The sequence below is a fragment of the Thunnus maccoyii genome, chromosome 14 (genome assembly GCF_910596095.1).
Source record: "Thunnus maccoyii chromosome 14, fThuMac1.1, whole genome shotgun sequence".
NCBI lineage: Eukaryota > Metazoa > Chordata > Actinopteri > Scombriformes > Scombridae > Thunnus > Thunnus maccoyii.
This window is the reverse complement of record NC_056546.1, coordinates 14075311-14102056: the sequence shown is the minus strand read 5'-3', so window position 1 is coordinate 14102056 and position 26746 is coordinate 14075311. Positions and strand designations below refer to the sequence as shown.

The window sequence follows — 26746 nt, the reverse complement described above, 5'->3', positions numbered from 1 at the left end:
TATGAGTTAAACACTTGCACCAGTTTTTGTTCAAATAACTGTTGCTCTAGAATGGGGTTGTTATTTTGTAATACCAGAAACATTTTCTTCCTGTAACCCAACTTAAAATATTTGGACACCTTGAGTAAAACGTCACTGAAACAATTTTCAGTTTTGGGTCAAGATTTTCCTTTTGTTTTTGCAACACAATGGACACATGTAATCCATCAAAAAAACGTCTGCCAAAAATGAGGTGTAGAAAGAGGAAGTAAGGTTATCAGAGTAGCGTTTAATAAAACTAATATATTCACATTTTCTGTATATAACATTTTCTTATAAAACAATATATATAACACATTTACAATGCATGCAACACCATGTCTTAATAATACCGGTGTTGACAGAATTCAATAGTTCAATTAAGTGCCACCTCCAGGATAATATTTACAATACAGTAATTTACTGCAATAACTGAGGCTTGAAGTTCCATAAAAAGAGAAACAAAACAGCTCTGCCATTACCGATGACATGAATCGATCATGCCAAGACCTCTGAAATGTCACTTCCTAACTTCCGACTCCTTATCTGTTGATGGGGAATAAGATCAGTCCATCTTGCACTGTTGCATCCCTCTGGGTGTATCACTTTTCCCAGGAATCATGTCTATCCTTCCGGGTGCTGTGTTTGTGTCAGCAACTTTGGCAGGAAAGAATGTCTTAGGTGTTGGTGTCTGTGTGTGTATGTCAGCATCTCTGGTGTATGCAAGGCTGAAAAGTGTTTGTCAGTGTCTATGACTGATTTGTAGGTTTGCAGGATGTGTGTGCTGTATGTGTGTGTGAGCGTGTATTTCTGTCTCTGTGTGTGTCCATGCGTTTGTGTCAGCGTCTCTGACAGGTGTGTAGGTTCCGGGCTGCAGTCCTGCTGACACTGTGGTCTCGCTCTCCTTTCTCTGGTCTGCAGGCCAGACCGTCACCACAGTCGCAGCGCTGGAACAGCTCCAAGCCGTGGTTGCCTTTCCTGCGGTGGCGCGTACACACCTGTCCCTCCGTCAGCACCGGCTTACAGATGCGAGACCAGAAGTGTCTGGCACAGCACAGACCCTCAGAGCAGTCTGCAGATCTCAGGCAAGTATCCCCCTCTTGACCTGGAGAGAGAGGAAAGAGAGAGATGACAATATGTTACATGAAACAGATCTCACTGAAACATTAGATGTTAAGAAAGTTGTTACTTGAGCCCAATAAAGACTAATCATTCTTAACAGCAAACTCACCTTTCACAGCATGGGGCTGATGGCCGTGGGTAGAGGGAGGCCTCTTGGTATGATGATCCATGGTGCTGTTATGTGTGTGCCAGCCAGTGGTGATGGGTGCATCTGTACCATCAGTGTCATTTGGCTGACAAACACCTGGAAATGTCAAAGGACAGAGGAGACTTGCATTTAAGGGTCTGTATTTATCACAGCAGATACAAAGTCATCTATTTTTTGCATAAGATATGAATGAAAACGCAGACATGCAAGACAGTATGGCTACAAGACAAACACATTTAAACAACTTGGTAAGCATAAATGTAAGTATATAGTTCAGATGAGATGCCTCTGCTCACCATTACTGCAGCGGTTCCCTGCACAACACATGGAATCCCGTGCGCAGCGCTTTCGGCTCTTACGGCAGGGCAGGCAGACGCCTCGGGCGTCGTTGCAGAATTCATCACCTCCGCAGTCTTCATCATCTGTGCAAACGCCTGACTGCAATGGCATGATAAAAACAAAAGCAGCGTGTCATTGAAGTATTAAGATTACTTGTAAAACATACGTGAATGCAACTTTTATCGTTGCGCACAGACTTGACTTTTACGCACGGGTGAATGAATTACCTGCAAGGTGTCAACGGATAATTTGTGTCCCATGCTACCGGAGGGCGAGGTACGCGGACTCGGACTGACAGTGTCGGTGCCTTTGCTACCCGAAGCACCGGGTAAGTTTTTGATGGCGTTGGAGTTCTTCGGAACTGTCCCCGCGTAAACGTCCCCAAGGTATCCAAACAGCGTGAGGTACACAGCCATGAAGCAATGCGTTGACGGAATCTGCATGATTCTCCTCTTGAATTCTGCTGTGTAGCAAACACACAGGGAGAAAAAAAAATCCTTTTTCTCTTTCTGGAAAAATGACTTGAGTGACAAAGTCCAAAGCGGCCTTGAATCCTGAATTCCAAAGTTTCCAGAGAGTTTCGGCACGATGCTTGGAAGTCTCCTGACGCACTACAGCCCTGGGATGATCTCTTTATACATGTGGACCTGTTTGTCTTCCCGCCCCTCGCTGAGCACAACAAAGACGGAGGGGTGGAATTTCAAAGAGAGCCCCACTGTACGGAAATGGCCATCTATTCTCCCTGCACAGGACTGCGATTCACAGTGTCTGTGTAATGATAATGACCTGCAAAGCCTGTCTGAATGCCCATCGTTTAGTGACGCATACTGAAAATAAAGTATATCCAGGACGTACTCTATACAGGGAGTTTAAAAACACATTTTCTTGTGAATAAAAATGAATAAGTTATTTATTTCCACTTTTTCTTTTTTCTCAAGGGTAATTTTTTGTCAAGGTTCACTAGTGTAGTCGTCTACCTTATTCTGCTTTGCTTACGAAAATGTGTGGAAAACATAATCACACTACATTGATACAACTTATGGGCATTTTATGCAATTATTTTAAATACCTTGTTTCCCAATAAAAACTGAGCACAAGACATGTTTTTCTTGCTTTATAGACCAGAATTCATTTATTTATCCAAAATTGTGATGCTAACATTTCACCATTTATACGAACATGGATATATTCTATCTTGACTATTACAGGTCTGATTCATTTGACAAAACAAATGTATATGCTACAAAATGTTGCAGCACATTTTATTTGTCAAGTCATTTCGCTTTATAGACAGTACTCATCACAGTGTGGGATTTTGTGTGTTTCTTTTTTCATAGACTCAGCTCTCCCTCTTTATAGGAGCTGTTGGATATCCCAGTTTCTTTGACATTCAAGTAGCCTAACTGCCCTTTGGCGGTGTGAAGACAGTGATTGAAGTTAACTTGCGTCGATTAACTACTTCATTTGATCCTTCTGATTGCAAAGGGGGCAATTATCCTCCAAAGTGTGCTTGATTACACCAGTGGTGGACATCAATGTGTAGGATATGCAGACCATTAAGGGGTGTGAAAAGTTTACCGAATTAATGGACTTCCGTGGTGAGGCCTTTCAGGGTTGACTGGCACTTTGAGATTAAAGGCAACTCTGATCTGTCCTGCTTTCTGACCCTTTGAGTTCCCCCACTGCAAGAAATACCCAAACTAGGGGAAGATGCATCCTGCAATGTTCAAATTAAGTCTTAAAAGTGTCTTTTTGATAAGAAGTTTGCCAGCCAAGACAGATCATTCCACCTTTTCATCCGGTAAACAACAAACGTAAACATTTTTATTTAATGAAGTCGTGAACTGTTCTATTTCTCTGCAAGATGCTCTTGAAAATGACTGACTCAAGTGAAACTGCATTTAGGAATAACTAGGACTCGTTTTTGTCGTGTCAGGAGGCATTTTGGAATTGTTTTTAAGACAAAAAGTAGACTGGGGTTTATTTGATTTTGGTCACTTCTTGCAGCGTGAGCCAAAGTCAGTTTCCGATGTGCCGAGAAAAGCTCACAGGTGCTGAAGTGCGCGATGGAAACGAGCACTTTGGTCTCTCTATGAAGTTATTTTGGCACTTGGACGTCATCTGCTGGTCGCCTGTGTTTGTGTGTGTGCGTGCATGTGTGTGTGTACGAGAGAGAGATGCGCTGTAGACACCTGACAAACACACTGCAGCACTTTGCGCGTTTGAATTGCTGTATATCTTTTGAAGTAGAGCTTTTATCTCCACTTTACTAACTGTCAGTGTTGGTAAGGTGAGCTCCTTTGATGCACTTTGATCCCCTTTGATCTTGAAGACGTCACCCTGTTGTTATGGCTGAAGCCGTTCCCCTGTCCCCCAAACAGATTTGTTGTGCGAATAACACTAGGACCAGAGAATCTGAATCATCTGCACTTACCATTAAGTGGATGACATTAACTCTAGGGCTGATTATTAGATCGGAGGCAACCTTAACTAGTTTACATCAAGTTGAGGCAGCTGGGTTGAGGAAGATCTGTCTTTCCTGCAGCTCCCTCATGTGGCAACTACAGCAAACTGTAAAATCTTCACAGTTCAAGCTCTGAATAAATCATTCTGATTTGTTTCAAATGACAAAGAGACAAACACCACTCAAAAGTATTGTTTTTACTCTATAATTTTAAAAATCTTACACGTGGCACTCTGCAAAATTAATTTACAGCGGAAAAACAACATAACACAAGGCAAATATCAGGTAACATTGCAGAAGGCGGGTCAATATAAGACTTAGAACCAGTGGATTGTAAAGTGATGACATACATAAGGCTTTGTGATAAAATTAACCTGCCCTTAATACAGTAAAATACTTATGGTATGCCTACAGCACTAAGATTTCTTCTTCTCATTTTTAGTTCTCCATCAACATGGTGGTATCTATTCAATGATTCATGTATTTAAATAGAAGTGTGTTAGTCTGTTTGGCTTTCTGGGATGAAATATGTTGTTTACACCAAATGATAAAATGAGAATTTAGATGACAGTGGATCATGATCAATGCTATCATACCATCAAAGATTGTCAACAGTGGTAAACAAGAGGATTGTTTTCATATTAGTTAAATGTTTAAACTGCAAATCATTCTTGCCATCTCTAAATACTCAGATTTCACAACCGAAACGAGTGATGGATGGTCCCTCCGGGCTATGATCTACTGTTCACTTGTGTTTCATGTCAAGCCAGTTGTGGTTGACTTCATAAGATCACATTAGATACACAGAGAAAAGCATGTCAATGCAGTCATGTCAGGTATGATAGATTTGATCTTTTTACTATTAATAAATGTCCATGTGAGATAAATCAAAGGGGTAAGCAGGAAAATAATTTCGTATACACTTTTCTCAGCCATCAAATGACTAGAAATTCTCTTGCCATAGTGATTAATGTATTTATTAGATATAACAAAGGATGAGAAGCAGCCATCTAAGAGGACATACGTTTTTGAGGTGTATATGTGTTCATGCAGCATCGAAAAGGTCTTGTGATGTCAATTTTGTATGCCATTGATTTAAGGCACTTACATTTCTTCTGATTTAATGCTCTGATTGTTGGACATGAGAGGTGATGTGTAGGGTGAGAGATCATGGTGCTAGTGGACAAAGTGAATTTTCACAAAATATAATCTTTCTTCTTTCACTATTTGTCTCTGAAAGACTTTAAAATTTCTTGATAAGATGAAGTTAAGATAGTCTTAAGATCATGTGAATGTGGTATATTTTGCCTCCAAAGAAGATGAACTCATAAGGATTTACTTGACATGGTTAAACCTGTTTAAAAACCTTGAGAATACCACTTAGCACAATGTAAGATGGTGTCGAGTGATATAAAACAAATGTTCACTCAAATTTACAAATTGATTCTAGTATCCAATTTTCTAAAGAAGGAAGTCAAGTATACATAACAAAGAAATCAAGCGCAAAAAAAGTCACTATACAAAACAATAACCAGTACTGTCATCTCACCATCGCTTATTATAATTTATCAATAACAGCACCAAAGACATTGAAACCATGTTCACAGTTATGTCAGAACTATACAGGAGCAAACAAAGGAAGTCTGGTTTGGTTGACTGGGAAGAGGCATTTGGGTGGTTTAAAAACAAAATTAATAAGTATGTAGGTACCGAAGCATTCATATGCGTGATTCAAAGCGTATTTAAGAAAAAAAAAGAATGACTTTATCTACTGAGGCTTAAAATGAGCTTTAACTACTGATTTTCTCAGTTAAAGGATTTGAATGCATAATGACACATTGCTTAATGGAAATACTAACAGACATTTCACGTGTGTCGGTGTGATTAATTAAATTTTAAGCAGGGCACTTGAGTCACGTCTCTTTCCACTGAACGCACAGTGTTTGTGCTTTTCAAGGTAGGTTGATCTCCTATCAAGTGTACGACGTATTTGATTTCAGCCTGGATATGATCATGTGTGAGAATGTACCTTGTAAATTCAAATACTATGTACCGTACATACTGTATGCCATATGGATGTCTCAATAAAAAGAAAGTCAGTGACATTCAGGTTAGTCTAGAGCACTTGATACCAGTTTTACTTGCAATCCGTTGTGTAGCTCTCTGGAAAGTATCAGAGATTGCAGCCAGCAGCTGCATGTCAAAAACCAGGAAGTAACTGCACATCTTATATCCTCCCATAAGTCCACCAACAAATATTGAGGAAAAAAAAAAATCGATCAGCCTCCTCTCTTTTTGAGCAGTCCATCACATTTTTCACACTCTTATTTATCCTAGAACCAAACTTAGACAGACTATTGAGCATTATCCACCCATTACGCATTTTTCCCTGTTACATGGGAAAACCTGGCTTCATTATCAGCCTTTTTGTATTGTATGTATGTGTGTGTATCCCTGCACTCTCTTTGCCTTTGCCTTTTACGCCGAGTGTAAGACAACACTGAAGAAGTGCTACAGCAGTCCCATTATAAATGCTTGATCCAGAGCCACAGTGAAATAAAGGCATATCGGTGACCCAGAGGGTTTGCCATCCATCCATTTATCTTCTTTTTCATATCCTCTCTTTCATTTTTAATGCAGTTTTTTTTTTTTACAACACAGCCATGTTCTCAGTATGGCCTCCAAGCCAACAAAAGAAGAGTTTCTCCTGGTCTTAAGGGGACAGCAGGACTTCAGAAATCAACATCCCAGCCAGAGTTGTCATCAGGAGGCGGGTCCTCGTTGTCCTCTGGGAAGCTGTCGAAGTTACTTGTGTCAACTGCTGATGTGACCTGGTAGAAAAACAGAAAAATCATACACATGGATGACAATTTACAATTTTGCTTTTATCCAAAGCGACATATATCTGAGAGCTGATACAACACAAGCAAGGATCTAGTCTGGAGAGAACAACATGGGTAAGTCCCATAAAGCTAAGCTCGAGTCCGATAGGACGTAGATGCCAACAGGCAGTGCACAGAGGCAATGCATAGAGTGCATAGACTGCATAGAAGCAGATTTTTTTCTCAGTCCATCAAGAGCGGATGTGTTTGCGAAAGAGCTGGGTCTTTAGCCTTTTCTTAAAAACTGAGAGGGACTCTTTAGATCAAACAGAGTTTGGTAACTTGTTGCACCACAAGGGAACTACAGAAGAGAAGAGTCTCGCTAGCGACTTAGGGCCCTGTTGTAGTGGTATTACCAGGCGCCTTTCTTTGGCATGTAGTGAGCAGGAGGGAGCATAGACCTGAATGAGGGAGTTCAAGCAGGCGGGAGCTGTTTTAGTTGCTGTTTTGTAAGTGAGTGTCAGGGTTTCGAATTTGATGCGGGCAGCAACTGGGAGCCAGTTGAGAGATATGAACAGAGGGATGATGTGCTGTTTTGGGCTGGTTGAAGACCAGCCATGCTGCTGTGTTCTGTATCATCTGCAGAGGTTTGAACGTACATGCGGGGAAGACCTTCCAGTAGTCAATGTGCGATATTACGAGAGCCCATACCAAGAGTTGTGCTGCATAATCAGACACGTAGGGTCTGATCTTCCTGATGTTGTACAGAGAAAATTGACATAACCAAGCAATTGAGGCCACATGAACCATAAAGGTTAGTTGGTCATCAATCATGACACCCAAGTTACGGGCAGACTTTGTAGATATGAGCTGGGTTGATTCAATGTTGTATAGAGGGACTGGCTGGGATGACAAGGAGCTCGGTCTTAGAGAGGATTACTAATGGATTTTGACAATGAGATTGAACATAAAAGAGCATATAAAGAGTAACGCTATCAGCAGTGTGCACTTACATTAGGGATAATAGGAGGTGTCAGTGTCCCCTTCTTCAAGCCCTCACAGTTAAAGCCCTCAAACCATCTAAAAGAGAAAACAGCATTACTTCTTAATTTCTTAATTATGTTTAACAGCATGATTACACTGCAAAGACAAATGAAAGAGGATTCTATTAATTTATAAGCACACATACTTGTGCTTTTGGATGTCTTTGACACCATTTTTCAAGTTTCCCAGTCGTTCAGAAGGATTATCCCTGCAGTAGAAAAAAAAAACACGATACTTCATTATAACAGACCACACTTAAATTAATCACACTGAGTTGAACTGCTGGAGGCACCAGCACTCACCTGCATAGCTTTTTGATTAGGTTGGCAGCATTTTTGGTAATTTTCTTTGGAAATTCGATCATGTCGATGCCTCTCAGGATGATGTTGTAGGTTTTCATGGGATCAGGGCCAGAGAATGGAGGGCTATGTAACAGAGGCAATTGTATTAGTTTTGAGTAAAAAGTGTAAAAAGATAAGTAATTATCAGTAATATTATACAGTATGGCAGCATATTAAAATACTCAGTCTCCGAGCAGATTTTTTCATTTGTTTGTTTTGATGTTTATGGTATGACAGAATATGTCATCACAAGGAACAGTTTTTATGGACATTGCCAGGTTTGTGTGTACCTGCCAGTTAAGAGCTCAAACATGAGGATTCCTAGGGACCAATAGTCAGCTGAGATGTCGTGGCCCTTGTTTAGAATGATCTCTGGTGCTACATACTCCGGCGTCCCACAGAAGGTCCATGTCTTCTTCCCAAAACCAATCTTCTTGGCAAAGCCAAAGTCCACCTAACAAAAAGAAAGACTTTGTTAGGTCACTCAGTCAAAGTTGAAATAGTGTAATTGTTTTATATACATATATAATATATATAATATTAAGGTTTTTCTCTTGATGCTTTGCTGTGATGGACAGAAATAATTGAGCAGCTGGTTGTTGCTTTACCAAAAGCTACAAACTGGCTTTTCCATGAGGAGAGAGGGGAATGGCGGTACCCCAAAAAACACAGAACCTGACTTAACCTCAATCATTCCACACTATAATTATGGTTTTATCAACAGCTAACATGAGGCCAGTGTTCGAATTTCATTTGATCCTTCATTGGAGCATCATAAAAAGATGAGATTTTTCTAGTTTGCAGCATTTTAGACAAAAAAAGACACAGACAATGCAAAAGTTTTTAGGTTGTGCCCCCTGTTGATCTCTTACCAGTTTGGCATAGCCCCTGTGGTCCAATATAAGGTTCTCTGGTTTGAGGTCTCTGTAGATGATGCCTTTGGAGTGCAGGTAGGCGAAGGCCTCCACCACACAAGCCGTGTAAAACCTGGTAGTTGAGTCCTCAAATGAACCCCTGCAAACACAGCAGGACAACAGAGATGAACTGACAATCAACTCTGTAAAGATGCAGACAAGCACTGGCTGCATGCTGGTAGATAACGGCGGCAGTCGAATAATGACGTCTTTTCATAGACCAACCAGGAACCAGTCTCAGGAAATTGTATTTGGTGTTGAAATAGTAGAAAGTAAGCTCTTTCCAGAAAATAGAAATAACCAATTGACTCAACATATGTAGGGCTGCCACTAATGATTATTTTCATTATCAATAAATCTGTGGATTATTTTCTTGATTAATTGATTAGCCATTTGGTCTTTAAAATGAGATGAGAAAATGGTAAAAAAATACCAATCAAGCCCAAGATGCAACCTAAAATGTCTTGTTTTTCCGAACCAATAGTCCACAACCCAAAGTAATAATCAGTTTAATATCATATCGGATCATTCCACTAATCGATTAATTGACTAACCATTGCGGCTCCACAAATATTTGATCTACACATGTTACAAGAAAACTAAAATTGTACTGCTACAAAATTCATAGCTGAGATGTAAACGTGTAATTTATGTTGAAAAACTCTAGAAATCTTGCAAAAGAACATGGCTGAAATACTTGAGGTTTTAGTGCTGCACACACACCATACAGTATATTGTAGTCACTCGTTGTATCACTAACATTAACTAATACAATACATTAATATCTGACGTGATGAAATAGGGCTTACCGGTCTCGAAGAATGGTCCACAGCTCTCCTCCTAAACACGCTTCCATCAACATGTAGAGGTACTTGCTGTCCTTGAATGTTCTATAGAGTCTGAAAACACAAAAGTGGATGTTATCTTTAACAGCTGTCAAATGCAAATATATTAGACGAATGGACGGATGGAGAAAGACAATATGTGGGGAGTTGTGGAAAATGGAGCATTTTCCAGCATACACAGGGATGAATGCGTCAAAAAAAACACTTTGTATAGGTCACCAGCACAACTCAGGAACATACTTGACTTGCATGTGCGAAGAAATCTTTATTATGAGAGAACCTGCAAGCTCTAGAGAGAAAACTCTGGCAATGAAACCCAGGTCCTTCTGGCTCTGAGGTAATAAAGTACTGATCCTTATGACATGTGTGGCATATACAGTAGATTATTTATAAGGTCTTTCAGTGAAATTGATCAGGCGGCGTACCTAACAATGAAGTCAGAGTGGGCCTCCTGCATTATGAGTTTCTCTGAACGAATGTGCTCCTGCTGTCTTGTGTCGACAATGTGCCGCTTCTTCAGGATCTTCATGGCAAAGGTTTTGTTCTCATCACTCTTGAGCTGAACCTGCAGAGAGAAGAATAAAAAAGAAACTCAGATATAAAGGTCGGCCTTGCACATTAATCTGCACAGCTGGTTAGTACATTTGATTGTTTAAGATTCGTATCATTCATGTCACTCTCAAAGTGCGATGCCCCCTACCAGCTCAACACGTCCAAAGCCACCAACCCCGAGAGTGTCGATGATGTTGAAGTCAGCTAGGTTGAGATTGAAGAAAAATGCATTCTCTGCTTCATACCTGTGGGTCCAGGAAAAGGGGGAGACAAAGACAGAATGGGAACAGGATTAGAGATGAGATGAAGTATGAAAGAAGAGATAATCCACTTTCAACAACCTGAGACAAAATATCCGTCTCTCTTTGAGCTCATTTGTTTGCAAATCTTAGAGGATTTAACTCATAGTAATCTGTCAAGGATGTTATTGAGGATGTGGAGTGTATAAATATGAACACGTAAACAGGATGAGTTGGAGTTTAGTCTGCTGGCAAACCACTTTGACCTCTGTCTGAACACAGACTAAACTGTCCCCAGCCTGTCCCCATTCTTGAGATGAAAGAACAAAGACGGGACATCTGTCACACAGGCTGCTCACTGCTCAGCTGGCTCTGAAGACATGCTTTGGCTCTGCCACTGAACACCCCAAAATGCCATTGCTGACCTGCACATGCTGGCAGCGGAGATTGTTTCCAACATGTCCATCCTTTATCCCCAGATGCCCCATGTCTTCTCTGGTTATTGTTTGATCCAGACAGAGTTTCATCAGATCAGTCTCTGGATCAGTGGGCTTAGGACAGATCTGAGCCTGGACAGGCCTTTCTGGGTCACTCAGAACAGACTACTGCATGAAAGTGAGGCCTTTTCTCTGACAAAAACAGTACAGTCTTACGCCAACATTTATCAAAAAAAACAACCATACAAGGAGGGCTTGTTTAGATAAGTCAGCAATCTTCCTTCATAGAGCAGCAGCAATTAACTTTATTTACATAAAAATAAGTTAAACAATGACTCATTTTATGAGCACTGTTTTTAGTTAGAATTTGATAAATTAAATGTCAAATGAGATTTCTTTGTTAAATAAGTGGCACTTGAGATGCGTAAAGGGAATTTCACTCCATCTGATCCACTAGACACATCAGTAATACTACAAGCTAGAACAATAAAACCTTTTCCCTAAGCTGCTTGCCAATGGGCACAATGGTGGCACGTGTTGGCAGGTTACTGAGCATGGTGTTTCTAAGAAACACATCAGGTTACCAGGGCAGTCGCTGTTTATTTGTGTGTACAGGGACTACTACTATAGTGTGAGATATAAAGGTGATCCTTTCATCTTTTTCTCCCCATCCATCATCTGGAAGCAAGCCCAGAAAACACTTCAAATCCCAAAATGCTCTCTGCTTATGAAAAGGACAGAGAGTTGTGACAGAGAATACAAAAATACTGTGTGTGAGACAGGATTATTAAAAGGTTGGACTGACCAACATTCAGTGGCTCCCAAATTTGTCCAAACTTCTGAGTGTTTAACACACACAGAGACAAATCAAATCTATGAGATGCAGACATGAGGTTTCACAAATTCTGCCAAGATAGAAGGCCTTATGTTTGAGGCAATCATTTCACATTATGAAAGTCTTAAAAACATGGTTGCTTGTTTAAAAAAGGTTTAAAAATAATAGCAACCTTTTGCCAGCAGATGGCGACATTGCTCTATTAGAGGTATCAAGTTAAAAGAGAATATTACAGCTGAAGAACAAAAACTCAAAGGCATTAAAGCTGAATCACAGAGTGAAGATATATTAACCAGCGGAATCAATCCATATACTCTAATCTGTGCATTAGATTAACTATTCTTAAAACCAATAAAATAAGGTAATTTTGAAACCAGCTGGTGAAGTTCACTGTAAAAATAGTTATGTTTCAGGAAAAACACTTTGTGTCACTGTGTGTGTAAAACAAGGGCAAAATGGCTAGATTTATTGTTCTTGTGGAGATACATGTATGTATATTTTTTCCATATAGGCAGACAGCAGCACTTGTCTATGTTCTTGAAGCACTAGATGTCAGAAACAGGAATATGATACTGGCCAGCAGACCCAGAGGGTTTAGAACCATACATCCACCTTAAATAGATGCCTAAACCATGACCTTGACTGAAAACTAACACGGAGCTCAGCTGCATCCAACACAGTAATGTAACCATTGTTAGTTACATAGTACTTGTATTTTGAGGTCACTTGCATCAAGTGGAAATAACATGTTACTTACCACTGTTAGGTGGCAAATCCATTGCTAGCACTGTAATAACAAAGTGTTCCTATGCGGGTCAAGTAGCACCGCAGAGGGTGATAATCTGTATCAGTGGACAGATGAGATCATAAAAAATGATGCAATCCCCATGTGTCCAAGTGTGCGTGTGTGTGTGCATGCATGTGTGTGTAGTATGACTTAAGTCACTTTCAGGGACATACACCAGACTTAAGATCAGTTGACTGGGGACGGCTTTTGCAACTGGGGACAAAAGCTGTGTCCCCATTTGGTAAAATGCTGATTTTTGGGTCAGTGGTTAAAGTTAGGGTTAGGTTGTGTGTGTGTGTGTGTGTGTGTGTGTGTGTTTGTGTGTGTGTGTGTGTGTGTGTGTGTGTGTGTGTGTGTGTGTGTGTGTGTGTGTGTGTGTGTGTGTGTGTGTGTGTTCTTCTTCTCTGGTCTAGCCTGGCTCAAGAGAGAGGAGAGAGGAAAAGAAAGCATCTCTGACCTTAAAGCTGACTGACCTTAAATGCCACTTTTATTTACCAGTAACCCCTGCTTTTTGAACTCCTATACCTGCCCAATAGACACAGGACATGCTGAGTCATAGTGGGTCATATTTTCTCATCAATCTTCCATCATACAGAGCTTTCTTTCTAGTTGAGCAACAAAAACATTAACTGGAAAAGAGCAGTATTTATGCTCAACACAGGCCATCTTTGAATTTCATAAACTTAGATATAAGACTGTTTAATGACAGTTTGATAGGAAAATTAGACTAATTTCATCATGTAAGACAGTGGGGGGAAATGAAAGCAGCTGCTGACCTATTAGAGAATTTTGAGAACAAAGAAACGGAAGTTTTTATTACTTTAATAGACAGTATGCAGCAGAGATGACAGGAAATGAGAGGAGAGAGAAGCCTCTGATCAAACACAAAATGTGGAAGTTGTCATTTCAGGGACTCCTCATGAAACAAAGCTTTTTTTTAGACTTCTGCAACTGTATTTAAAAGTTTTAAGCATGTTCCAGTAAATAGGGATAGCATAATTTTGTGAGGATTTGCAGGCCCTACCGATAAGATTATTACGGTTTGGTATTACAGCTCTACACTGCAGGTGAATCTCTGCTCACCTCACCTTCCACTAAACATAATACTTGGATTCATTTTTTATGCATGTAAAAATACAGGTGAAAGATTACAACAGAGTTGGCTGCGTTCTCTCTATTATGCATTATGTGAAGCTCCTCCTACAGAGAGAAGCATGATCAAAAACAATGTGCGCACACAGCACATAGCAGGGAGGTAGTCTTTGAAGGAAAGACCTGTCAACCTCACAGAGAGCAGCTTTAGTTTGCTGTATAGTTACAGTACTGCTGGATGGTGCTTATCCGCTGTGACCAATTAGAGATAGTTTCCATCACTGTGGGATCCTGACTCAGGCTTTCCTCACCAAGAAACAAATGTGCTCTGCTGGGCGGGAAGTGCCAGCAAGAGCTGACACACACACACATAGCACACGGCAGGTGAAGCTACCTTAATCAGGGTGAAAACGGCTTTGATGTGACAGATTTCAGGGAGCACGGGGAGAGATAGAGACTCTATTTTAAAGGTTCAGTGTGTAGAATTTAGTGACATCTAGCGGAACGGAATTAGCAGAAATGGAATATAATATTCATGTATAGTATAGTAAGTATGTTTTAATTAGTGTATAATCACATGAAAATAAGAATCGTGTTTTTGTTACCTTAGAATGAGCCCTTTATATCTACATAGGGAGCAAGTCCTCTTCCACAGAGCCCGCCATGTTGCACTGCCATGTTTCTACAGTAGCCCCGAATAGACGAACCAAACACCGGCTCTACAGAAGGCCTTTCATGTTTTTTGCGAGTTTTGCAGCCACGCGAGATTCTCCTACATGCTTTGAAGGGGAAGGTGAGAGGAGGTGTATTCATTTGGTTTCAATCTGCAAACCCACCACTTAATGCCACTAAATCCTACACACTGGTCTTTTAAGTCGACGTTTGGTGGAGAACAAGGTTGATGATAAGGTTACAAATGATAGCCATGGAAAAGTGTGATTTGTGATTCATATTTGCATAACATCCATTTCAAACTAGCTTCCCTGAAAACCTAGCAATGTGAAGAATGGGGTAGAGAATGCACACTGCAAATCTTTTTCAATCACACACATCTGCTAGCAGAGCAATCATCAGAGGTATTGAGCCATAAGGACCACCTGGCCAGGGCTAAATGCCAGAGGCAAGCCACAGTTCCCCCCTCTTATACCTTCTCTCTTTCTTTTATGCCTCTGTCCAACTGAATAACTGGTGTTATATTCTGCTCTTTGCTGACTAAATGCCACTGACTTGCAAAGATGACTGACAATCTCGGCGGTCAGCTAGAAGTCCAAAGCATCAGCCAGTAGTCTAGTCTGCTTCATCTTGTTCTCTCCCTGTCTCTCTTCACTTCTTGCGTCTATCTATATCTCTCTTTCTTTTGCCGTGGTGATAAGCTGCCCCTGCTCTCTCAGTCTCTGTAATCTGTCATTACCGGCCGGGTTCTCGTTTCCCCTCACCTTGACTCACAATTTAGCGCCGAATGAGTGGGGTATCAGATTATGCCAATATATACCCCAAGATGCCCACCTCATTGCCAAGGTGCCCTGTGCTTTCTATAGTGCTATTCTCTTGTTTCCATAGCGATGATAAATAGAGTACATATTAATTCCTCCAGAAATAGAGGCGGAGGTCATTGCCTCTGCTTTCTGGCCTGCCACCCGAGTATTGTCTTGTTATGTAACAAACCTAAAGGCACAATGCATTAACAGTTGGCCTAGGGCATGTTCCTGTATAAAACGTTGCAGCTGGTGAGCAGTCACGGTATGGTGCAACGCTCTAGAAGCTAATTGCTGACTGAAAATTAATTTGCTAATTTAATTGATTAAAACAAAAGACAAACAAAAATCAAGCCCCAAGCACAAATTTAGACATAGCATTAATCGTTATTGCCTTACTTGGCTTTGGCATCTGCATCCTCTTGACTTTTACTGGATACATCCTCCAAACCTCCAATCAGGTGCTTAAATGAACTGCAACAAAGAAAATAAAAGTTAAAACAGCATTGATTCACACTGTCGTGACCATTTACTTTGTTTAAGGATCTTCTCTCTATCCAGCCCAAAGTAGTACACACATTCTCCACTTACAGTATGTAATGAATTAATAGCTTATGGTTAGAGGGAACAGAACAGCTTGTACACTTCAGGCGATCCATATGAGAAGCTGGTGAAATATATGGCCAGACTGTCATAAAAATCACTGCTGGTTACTATGAAATATTAATCAGTCTGCTTTTAGAGACAAGCCTCTGCAAAAATCACTGTGAACAGACGAGGAGACAGAGCTACCCCGAAGAGGCGTAAAACAGTGTGATAGCAGACGGGTGCTGAGTGGGTATTTTGGAGACAAAAGTAGAGGTCCTGCATAAATTTTTTAATCAATGAATTATGAAATAGGAAACATACTGTGCTGACTGATGAAAAGACACTGGATAAAACTTGGATGGATATACAAGTTATCATTAGACATTAAAACCCCATAAAATATTTTCTGTTCTTTTAGCAGCTAGTAAAGTTATTCAACTCAAAGAAACATTGAAAGAAACAGCAACCATGGTTTATGTCAGGCCTTTATCATTAAAATAACAATAATAATTACAAGTTAATTTTCTCACTGGATGTACCTGAACTATTTTTTCATTAACATGACTACAGAGGCTCATAAAAGCATAATAATGAAATAACAACTTTCCGAGTTGCACACATGGGGAGATCTGGTACATGAAAAAAAAACAATACTGCTTATGTAAAAGACTCAAAACATCCTGGAAGAACAACTAGCTGAGACAGTTTTCGTGCAAGGCTCATCAAGCTGTCAGACAGAAGATGCAATACAGCTGCTGTTTTCTCCTGTTGAGACCATACTGTCTGTGAGCTTGGGCTGTTTCAGAGCTGTGCTTTTCTTTAAATGTTTGGTTGGTTATAGTGTCTACTGCAGTGAGTCGATGACTCCCTGCCATTTGCTTTTCCACTTTCTTCCTACTGTCTTTTTTTCTCCAGAACAGCTCCTGCAATTCTCCTAATCTTACCTCTAAAGCTGCTATGTTTCATTTAAATGCGTCACACATGCATAGACATACAGGAAATTAATAAATACACAGACAAATAAAGCTTTAAATACAACCAACCAACACAGTAACATAATGAGCTAGCTTTGTGGGCTATGACGGCATTAGCTACTTGTATGACAGGCTGTGGTAATCACCTGTGCTGGATGACTCACTCACTATCCTCTCTGCTAGCTCTGAGGATGGTCCATTTGTGCCTGCCTTGTTCCCTGAGGGCAGAGGGAGGCCCTGGGTAAGCTGATACCATCTCCTCCCCATGCCCAACCCGTCTGTCTCTATATTCTCACCACAAGACTTAATGCTAGAGATGCTCAGAGACAAACTGTTTCCTTAGATAGAAACCTTATATAAACTTCTTTGGATATCTACATTATTTTAAATATATGATAAACATTAAAATGTCAAACCATGTTATTGCAATACAATGAAATGTGGGAATTGATACTCACTCTCTATCAATGACCAGACAGGTGACTGCCTCTGCTGCAATGACATTGGCCGTCCTGATGTCCTCCCTGGAGAAAAAGATCATAAAGCATGATTAGCTACAATAGCAAAATTATACATTTGACCCACTGATCACACACTGTGCGGCCATCATTACATCACATTTTAATTTTAAATTTTAAATTCTGTATCAGAAGTGTGATGATGGAACCAGTCAAACCAAATACTTGTAAATCAGTAATGTTTTACTCCATTCACTCCATAAATGAAACTAGCACAGGCAAAACACAACACTGAATGATTGACATTACTCTTTATTATATTTGACATCAAGTTCATCTTCCTCTGATGATGATGCTTCTTCAGAGGAGTCGCCCCAATCACATGAATCCTCTGAGTCTGTATCCCAAGAGTCCATCTTTCACTGTGAAAAAGTCTGCGACAGAGTCCCACAGCGATAAGCTCTAAATTTGAACCAGCGCACTGCCCAGGGCAGTCCTCCAATAAAAGACTTGTCTGTAATACTTGTATATAAATCTCCAATCCAAGTGTAGCGTTATCCACTCTAATATATTAGAAAAAGACGGGGGAATCTTCGGGTGATATCCCATAAGCAGATTATTTCATGCCCCATCTTTTCAAAAGAGGAAAAAACAAATTCTGACTCAAGAGTTGATCCAATTCAATTGAAGTTCGAAAAGTAACTGACAATCACTCTCTGTGTCTGATCTGAACTCAGACATATGGCAATCTATTTCAATAAGCTGAGGTGACAATTCCTCCTCACGCTATGTCAACTCCCTCTGCCTTCCCCTCTTGTAAGCACACACATGCGCAACCGTCCCTCCTCATGCACGAACTCACGCACACTCTGCCTCGCTCTCTCTGCTGACCCCTTTGAATAAAAGGTCACAGCTGGTGGGGGAACAACAAATTTTGAAAGGTGAGGACTACAGAAGACAGGAGAGCAGAGCAGATGAAGGAGGTGTTTGACAGGGGAATAGGATATATTAAAAGATGACTATTGGGTCCCTCTAGCTAGCGTGGCACATACAGTATTTCATTCACCTCTTATGAGCTCCTATGACCTGCATCCAAACTCTGAACACTATTCTCTGGCAAACACTGCTCCACCTGTTCTTGTGTTTGCCCACAACAGCATTCAAAACCTTTCCACCCATTTACATTCCGTTAAGCACACTTATAGTATTAATAACCATGTTACAGTAATAGGTGAAAGAACAACAAATGTCCCAGTTTGGATGAACACACAGTGTTACACCATGACATACTGTATATACTATTGATTATGTAATGATTAGTTTGGGGAACAAGAGTCTTGATGAGCGACAGTCAGTGGGAAACAGTTCTCCATGGTTAACATGCACAAGACTTTTACTCTGTATAATTTAATCGACGTTCTCATGAAAGAGTGACTGATTTAATTAATTGCAAGTTACAAATTGGTAAGAGAGGAGAAAAGAGAAATGTCTTCTTTTGTGAATATTTAACAAACTGGTTTAGTGTAATTCATAAAGGAAAGCATAAGAGCCCTCATAATATAAGTTTAATCAGGTGATTATTCAAATATTCAGATGAATAGGGAGTTAACTTGCACTTTTTAGGGCTGTTGAGGCACAAATTCTTGTAATATGCCAGCTGTGAATTTGCCAGTGACAATCCACCAGATGTAGAGTCACTTTTCAAAAGCTATCACACCACTTCTCGAAATTTACCTGCCTCTGTGGAATAACTTTAACAAGCTTATTTTTAATTCATGTCATATACAGTATGTATCCAAGGACACATCAAAAATGCTCTTCATATTATAGATATGAATTCAAAATGTTGAGTAGTCATTAGTAGATAAATTAAGAACCTCTTTAATAAAACATTTTAGCAGATTATGCATCACTTTCCCTTACTGGTAAATATCTTAACAAAGGTCTGCACATCAGACACACACACACACATACACCCACACACACACACACACACATCAGTTTTCACATCAGTGTTAATGAGCTACAGCTACAGCGACATCCTCAATCTGTTACATGAGTTAATTTGTCACTTCATAAAAGGAAATGTACAGTGTTTGTGTCATTTACTAACCATGGTGACACAACACAACAACACAACACTTTGGGCTATATTGAAATAGTGGTTACGTAAGCATGAATCATCCTTAAGAGACCTAAAGGGTTTCATATTAGACAGCAGCTTGTTACACCTGTCCCCTGCTGCTTGACTGTAGCTGAGGGAAACAACTTACTGCGCCATTGCGTTGATGCTGGCGATGTTCTCTGTGAAACACAATCGCCAAACAATATCTGTCAGAATGAGTCATTTTCACACTGCTGAGCCTAAGTCATCCACTAAGCCAAAGATGGCTCTGCACTTGTTAATTTGCAGTGCAACAAGGAATACACTGGAAAACAGACACGCACACACAAGCACAAGTACAGACACACTAAAAGCAGCTGCATGCTGTGTCTGGAATGTCCTTTGGAGTTACACAGGAGGGAGCCTGTGGTGTTGATTTCCAGGAGATGGTTGAAATGAACATGGTAATTGGACAGTGATCTGGTGTCCTGGGAAGGGGGGTTATGAAAATAATGTACAGGCATGGAGGCTGAGAGTGGGGCAGAAGCTCTAAGCTGGAGAGAGAAAAGTAAAGCCGGGGTCAACACCGGGGCAAGAACAAGAAGTGGCTGTGGAAGACACAGTCGATGATTTGAGCTTAAATTCTGTGACTGAGAGGTATTCAGGTGGGCTTGGATAGCTGTGTAAGAGACTTCACAGGCTGGGATGAAAGTGCTTTAGTAAAGTGTTTTTGCAGCTTTTTCCCATTAACTGTGCATACTCCACATAACTGCTGATTATGACTTCTCTCCAAAGCGCATTTTTACATTTATGAATATATCTTTTCTACGATTCCGGGCAGCCACAGGCATCAGTTTATGAAAACTAAGATTGCTTTTAAAAACACTTCCTTGTTGGTGCATTTATATGCTTGTTTGAAGCTCTGACATCCACGATTAAAGTGTCACAAGCTATTTGTTGTTAGAATATCAAGCCCAGAACACATAAGCAAACATGAACGATTTGAAAGGGACACTGAGGAGAGTTACCCTAAAGTCTCAGATGTTTGTGCTTCCTACAACCACATGACCACACCAACTGGGAACTAGCATTTCTCATGTATGGGATTTATTTTGGTAGCCTGCCCAAAAATAATCCTCTTTTTTTCTTGGCTGTCAAAACTCTGCTTGGACATGAAGTTGACAGATCACTCTGCCAGAATGGTACATACTTTTGAAATTGTTAGTTATTTTGTGAATTCAGTGCTAAAGCTGCAGCTGACTCTCAATGCTTGTTGATGCTGTTTGCAGCTCCCCCCCACCCCACCCCTCCACCCCCTTCCTCCCACCCCCCTTTCGGCTCCAACACCTAAAATAAATTTTGGGCCTGTGGGAAACTCTGAAGGAACAGTCCCAGTTTGAAACTGCTTTACCACACAACGACTGTGCATGTTTCTAAAATAAAATAGGCAGCATGGGATTCTCTTTGATCAAGTACCTCAAGCAAGTTTCAAGTGTTTGGAAGTTCAGTGCGGTAGCTGTATAAAATAAAAAAATATCTCCATTAGTCTAGATCCTACGGTATGCTTTAGAGGAATGTGAAACATACAGAGGATACAGACAGAAACATGGGAATGGAAAGTTAAAAGTAGTTCATGGTAAATGGCAGACGTTAAAGCGGTGACTCATGGTTGATGAGCTTTTTAAAGAGTAAGCAATGGCTTGGAGTGAAGGGAGAAAGAGAGGGGTCTAAACACAGCTTGTCATCAAAAAATGTAGCATTCATTTCAATGTGACCATTGTGTTGGCACAGCAGGGCTACTGTGGGATCAAGCTCGGGGGGCGGGGGGGAAATGCATGCATCATCCAGCAAAAAGGTAGATTCTGGCTCAACTTTTGTAGCAGCACAGTGCAGCGTTATCTGTACAAGCACACAGAACAGAATACCTTGTGGCGTGGCCCTTTGCGTGTAAAGGATGAACATGTCGCCTTTGAGGCCGGAGAAACCTATGCTGTTGAGTTATCTTTACAGAGTTGTAAAACTGTACCAAAAGGACTAAACCACTGTGCAGTGTTGCGGTGTGATAAACTTTCAAAGTGGACTTCCTGATTCGTTTCATCTGCACGCCGGTACCTGTGGCAACACACCCACACTGACACAGCCTCTCGCTGTGATTTATCAGATATGGCCGAACACTGACACCAATTACATTTCTGTCAGTGGCATCACACTTTTTTTTAACAAGCTCTCATCTTCTCCAGGCACACCCCCGCAAACATACACACACATAAACACACACACACACAGTACACACAGGAGAACAGGTCAGGGCACGCATAGGCCGTCCTGCTGATGGATCTACACCTCAAGTCAAAGCTCACACTTCACCATGACAGGAAGAATGTGACATCAGATATGTTGTTGGCTACGTCCAAACAACAGTTGGAACATCCACTTATTGGGATGAGGTACTGTACTATTCATTCAGGGCTATACATATGTTAACCCCTTAGAAAAAACATGCAACATGATATTTCTTCTACTGCTTTAATGCACACACACACACACACACACACACACACACATACGTCACACACCAGCACTCACACAAGCACTAACAAACCATTACGGCTGGCAGAAGAGCAGACTTTGATTTGTAAATATGTTGTTCTCACAGATCAAAGGCGATGTTTTCAGATGGACAGAGTAGCCTTTGAGTAGGGGCTATTGAGTTTCATGAGCAAGGACACACACAGTTAACTTCTAATTAGAAAGATGAGCCTGCAGAAGAGCCCTCTGATCAAAAGCCAGGTTTCGAAGATGGCCAGCATCTCAATCATTTAAATTTGCGAGACACGCTTGACCATCAAAGCTATGGTTGAATAGGCTTCTCTCGTTCAAGACACTCCAAGACAAAAGGAGGAAAACAGATGATGACAACAATGAGCAGACACTGAGGCGGGGAGAGCACTTTCTTTTAGTGGGAGGTAGAGACAATATGGTTTCCCTGATTAAACAAGATGTGAGATATTCTTGAAGTTGCTTTGAAGAGCTTTTCAAGACACTACTTGAAATCTCACTCTGGGAAACACTACACATGTATTGATGTAACTGTATATTTAAGGATAAATGTGATATACCATATTTACATATGGTTTGATGCAGTACATATCTGTGCACATACAGAGTCACCAGAGTGATATGTCATGATTTTTGTGCTTTCCCTTTTAAGTAATCTCAGCAGTGCTTAAAAGAAATCACTGAATTCCTGGAAAAATTCAAATAGTTCACTTGAAAAGTAGCACAGCTGCTCAATCCATTATAAATTAGTACTTTGTGTCATGCTCTCATTCATCATTCAAACAGTATGTTTTTACATCTCATTAGTGTAAAAGGATCAAATTTCTATTAGGAACAACCCACTCCTCCCACTGCCAAGAGATCAAGCTTTCCTGTGCCTCACATGTATCTTATCTCCCATCTTCCATATCCTATAGTCATTAGTTTTAACATATGGAAGAAAGCCCAACCATCTGTGCAGTTCCAGCTGTTGCATGAATATCACATCTAGCATTTACAGTGTGAATTTGACTTTTGAAAATAAAACAATGACAACACAGAGGTTAGCATTTAGCTTTCTTTGTGTTTTAATGTGTTTATTCTCTTGATATATGATTGTTAAGGGTTTGAGAGCTGATTTGAGATGGGTTTCACATTCAATGACCACAAGATGGCGACATCTCCATTTTTTTTTTTTCCATTTTGACATGCCTGCACTTGAATGTACCAGCATGAATGCATACAGTATGCTCGCTGTTTCCACCTGACCCCCTCACAGACATAACACACCTCAGACTATTGGCTATCTTTACCCTCCCTCTGGTTTAATAAAACATTGTCCATGGAGGTGCACCGTTGTGACAAGACAAGACAAAAAGCAAGGTAAAAATAGCACTTCAGGACACTGGCATTTGATGCCAGAAGCCATATAAAATATTTTTATTGTACCTTCGTGTTCTTTCAGTAAAAGTATTTGAGTGCTGAATGTTTGCAGTGGCTTTGAATCACTTGATCCCTCAAGTATATACAGCCTGGTTACTTCAAATTTGCCTCAGTACATCTACACAGCTATAATACATATTCCTGGCACAAGCTTACATAGTTGATTTATATCTGCTTTGTACATGTTTATTTCTATCAACATTGACCTCTGGGCTAGTAACAGCAAATATGCTCATATATTTAACACAAATGTTCATAAGAAAACATACAAAGAGAGTGGAAATTCATTATTACAGTCAAGGACAGCATGGAGATGTCCTTGATAGCACAATGGTCTGGCAACCAAGACAGGAAGTGAGAGGAAGAGAAGAGAAAGGAATCTAAGAAGCACATAGATAAAATTGTCTAAATGAAGTGAGTCTTCGCCTGGGGAGCACATTATATGACTGTCAAACACCAAATAAATGACTATGTTTCCCTGTAGTTTCTTGTGTGACATGGCTGTGTGCACAATATAGCGCAGATGGGTTGTCACTTGGTGCCGTTTTGAGGGATCTCCACTGTCACTTGAACATAAAAACACTTTTTTTTTCTTTTGATTTGGGTAAAAATAGAGCTCTCTTTTGTATTTTCTGCAAAGAGGGTTGGAGGTGAACTAGCTGAACTTGGCAACTTTACATATTTATGCTGTTTATACTGTATAGTATTAACTAGAAATATGACTTCATAAGCAATCATTTCAGAACTTGTCTTATTTCAAGTTGCACAAAAAACCCTAATCTGATAAAAAAAGATTTCAATTTCTGTGGCAGCCTCAGTCTTTCTTATCAGTTCAAACATACCAAATTTTCTTTGATTCTCAAATAGAAATTTTTGTGTCAGATCTCTAAAATGTGTCTGGAACAGCTATAGTAAATCGTCCCTGAAGTTGTGTAATGTGTACCCGGCTTTAAGCATTACCAAACATTTAGCATGTTATCACACCTGTCAAGAAGAGTGAGTGGAGGAAAAACTGATGGAAAGATAGGACCTGCAGGCTGATTGATAGGAAATTAGAAAGGATAGTTGCACAGAAGTGTAAGAGAAAGGATATTAAAGACAGATTGTGTGTGAAAATTAGATGGAAAGTGGGTGAGAGTGAAAGAGACAGAAACAGCAGGAGAGCAGGCGATTTAAATTGGAAGAGTCAGTTTTAGGAACAATCTTACCCTTGCAAGGCTTTCTCTCCAAACCAGTCTCCTTTCCCAAGGCTGCGCAGGTAGACAGGTTCTCCACTGGGCTCCTCCCTGGTCACATTAACCTAACAAGAGAAAAGAAATCCAGGAAGAGGATAGTTAGATCGAAGAGTAGTGTGACTGAAAGGAAGATGGATGGAAATGAGGAAAGAGAGGGGGCTGTAAAACAATGAAAAGAAAGTAAAACGGTATGAAGATGTGTGGCAAGTAGAGGAGGGGAGATAGTTTAGTTTATAGGTGATAACATTTCATAAACACTTACACATCTCCATCATTCAGGAAGAACTTCACATGTAAATGATCTGTCAAGATGGCAGGCTAATCACACTATTACACACAGGGGAGACAAACCAGTATGACAGGTATCTCTGTGCATGGCTAGTCTGTTACAAACAGGTGACTGCCGTCTCTGTGCAAGATCTGACCACTTCATTAGCCAGATGACATGTGAGTGATGGCACTGTGCTGTGCTGAAAGACTTTACAAATCAAAGTGATGACACTTGAGTAGATTTTAAAGGAAGTGAAAAAGAGACGGTCGTTTCGCCTAATGAGGGATCTTGTCTTCATCGATTAGTCAGATCTGTGCAGGTGTAGCAGCGTATCCAGCACCAGCACACTGTAATGCTGTCTACACCTGAGTAACAGCGTAATTATGCATGATCTAATCCGATCAGGTGGCTGCAGAAAAAAACACCAAAAAGAGGAAGTAGGAGGTAAAAAGTGTGGGGCCAGAAGGCAGATTGTGTGTGTGTGTGTGTGTGTAGTCAGACGCCAAAACATGGTGGTATGTCTTTTTCTAGTCCACCGTCTGTGGTCTGGATAGAGACAAAAAGCATTGATAAGGTCAAGTATGTTTGTGTGTGCTTGTGTGTGTGTGTGTTCATGTCTGCGTCCATGTCCTTGAGCATATCTGTGTGTGACTTAGATGTGCCGACCTTGTGAAGTGTATTTTGGGTCAAAAGGAGAGAAAAAAAGACAGAAACATATTGTAGCTTCATCCTTTACACTGACACATCCTGGAATGTGTGAACTCAGAGAAAATGTGAATTTATCTAACTGACTGGGACTTGAGGAGGAGTTTTTGGTTGCCAACATTATCCAATTTTCCTCTTTGGATATCTTTAGTAGGACATGCTTGAGAAAGGGCTATTATTGACAGTGTATATAATGATAGTGAGGAGAAGGGGTAGTGGAAGGAGGAGAAGAAACATGATTAAGGGAAGGTGAGAGAAGAAGTGAAGGAACATGTGTAAAACGGACAAGAAGGTAGAAGTATCTTTAAAAACAGCTGAGAGAAAATGAGGACGAAGAGCAACAGGCATCTAAAAGGGGGATGAACATTCTGCAACCTCAAAACATGTTAATAATACCGGGAAATAAAAGCCCTATGATAGTTCTGATGACGGACGGGACACTTGTGTCATCTGTGCTCAGTGTGAAAGCCACTGTGGATGACAGAAAGGTGAAATGAAAGTGACTCCGTTCTCCTTTCTAGATGCTCCCACTGCTCCAGCAAGAGATGATGAAAGACGCGGCACTTCTGTCTCTCCTCTCCCCTATCTCAAGATGATTGATGACAGCCAACTTCCGCCCCAAAAATATACTTCTTAGCTTTAAAGATAGGTGTCCTTTGCCGTGTGTGGCATGATGCCCTGCGTTGTGATGTCAGTGATGATTATTTTGGTGGTAGGCTAGAGGCATTTTTCTCACCTTTCCCTTGCTGATGATGAAGAAGGTGTCTCCTCTGGCCCCCTGTCTGATGATGTACTCTCCATCTTCGTAATGTGTCTGTCAGAAGAGAAGAGAAGAGAAGAGAAGAAGAGAAGAGAAGAGAAGAGAAGAGAAGAGAAGAGAAGAGAAGAGAAGAGAAGCGAAGAGTTAATCAGGCACATTATAATTCTTCTTCCTTATTTCTCACATGGGAGTGAGA

General features: G+C 40.5%; 2 protein-coding genes across 6 annotated transcripts in view; both read right to left on the bottom strand.

Annotated features, from left to right (window-relative positions):
* Positions 1-248: 248 nt before the first annotated feature.
* On the bottom strand, positions 249-4171 carry LOC121911917 (dickkopf-related protein 1-like). Of its 3 annotated transcripts, none has more exons than XM_042433864.1 (5): positions 4062-4171; positions 1855-2090; positions 1585-1726; positions 1250-1384; positions 249-1123 (listed from the first exon to the last, which is right to left on the bottom strand). In XM_042433864.1, the coding sequence occupies exons 2-5, from the start codon at positions 2068-2070 to the stop codon at positions 858-860; spliced, it is 759 nt and encodes a 252-aa protein (XP_042289798.1). In that variant the 5' UTR covers positions 2071-2090; positions 4062-4171; the 3' UTR covers positions 249-857. The 3 variants fall into 3 exon arrangements, with proteins under 3 accessions (XP_042289798.1, XP_042289800.1, XP_042289799.1); XM_042433866.1 differs by having other exon boundaries at positions 1855-2087; XM_042433865.1 differs by lacking the exon at positions 4062-4171 and having other exon boundaries at positions 1855-2673.
* Positions 4172-5046: 875 nt separating this feature from the next.
* LOC121911925 (cGMP-dependent protein kinase 1-like) overlaps positions 5047-26746 on the bottom strand; it is an 84128-nt gene continuing 62428 nt past the window's right edge. For all 3 annotated transcript variants that reach the window (XM_042433880.1, XM_042433879.1, XM_042433881.1), the window contains 13 exons: positions 26527-26604; positions 24788-24879; positions 17495-17560; positions 15874-15948; positions 10758-10854; positions 10483-10622; positions 10022-10111; positions 9171-9312; positions 8589-8752; positions 8260-8382; positions 8103-8165; positions 7927-7993; positions 5047-6922 (listed from right to left, as the gene is read on the bottom strand). In XM_042433880.1, the coding sequence (XP_042289814.1) occupies positions 6824-6922; positions 7927-7993; positions 8103-8165; positions 8260-8382; positions 8589-8752; positions 9171-9312; positions 10022-10111; positions 10483-10622; positions 10758-10854; positions 15874-15948; positions 17495-17560; positions 24788-24879; positions 26527-26604 (1296 nt within the window). In that variant the 3' untranslated portion in view covers positions 5047-6823. The remainder of the gene's footprint in view (positions 6923-7926; positions 7994-8102; positions 8166-8259; positions 8383-8588; positions 8753-9170; positions 9313-10021; positions 10112-10482; positions 10623-10757; positions 10855-15873; positions 15949-17494; positions 17561-24787; positions 24880-26526; positions 26605-26746) is intronic.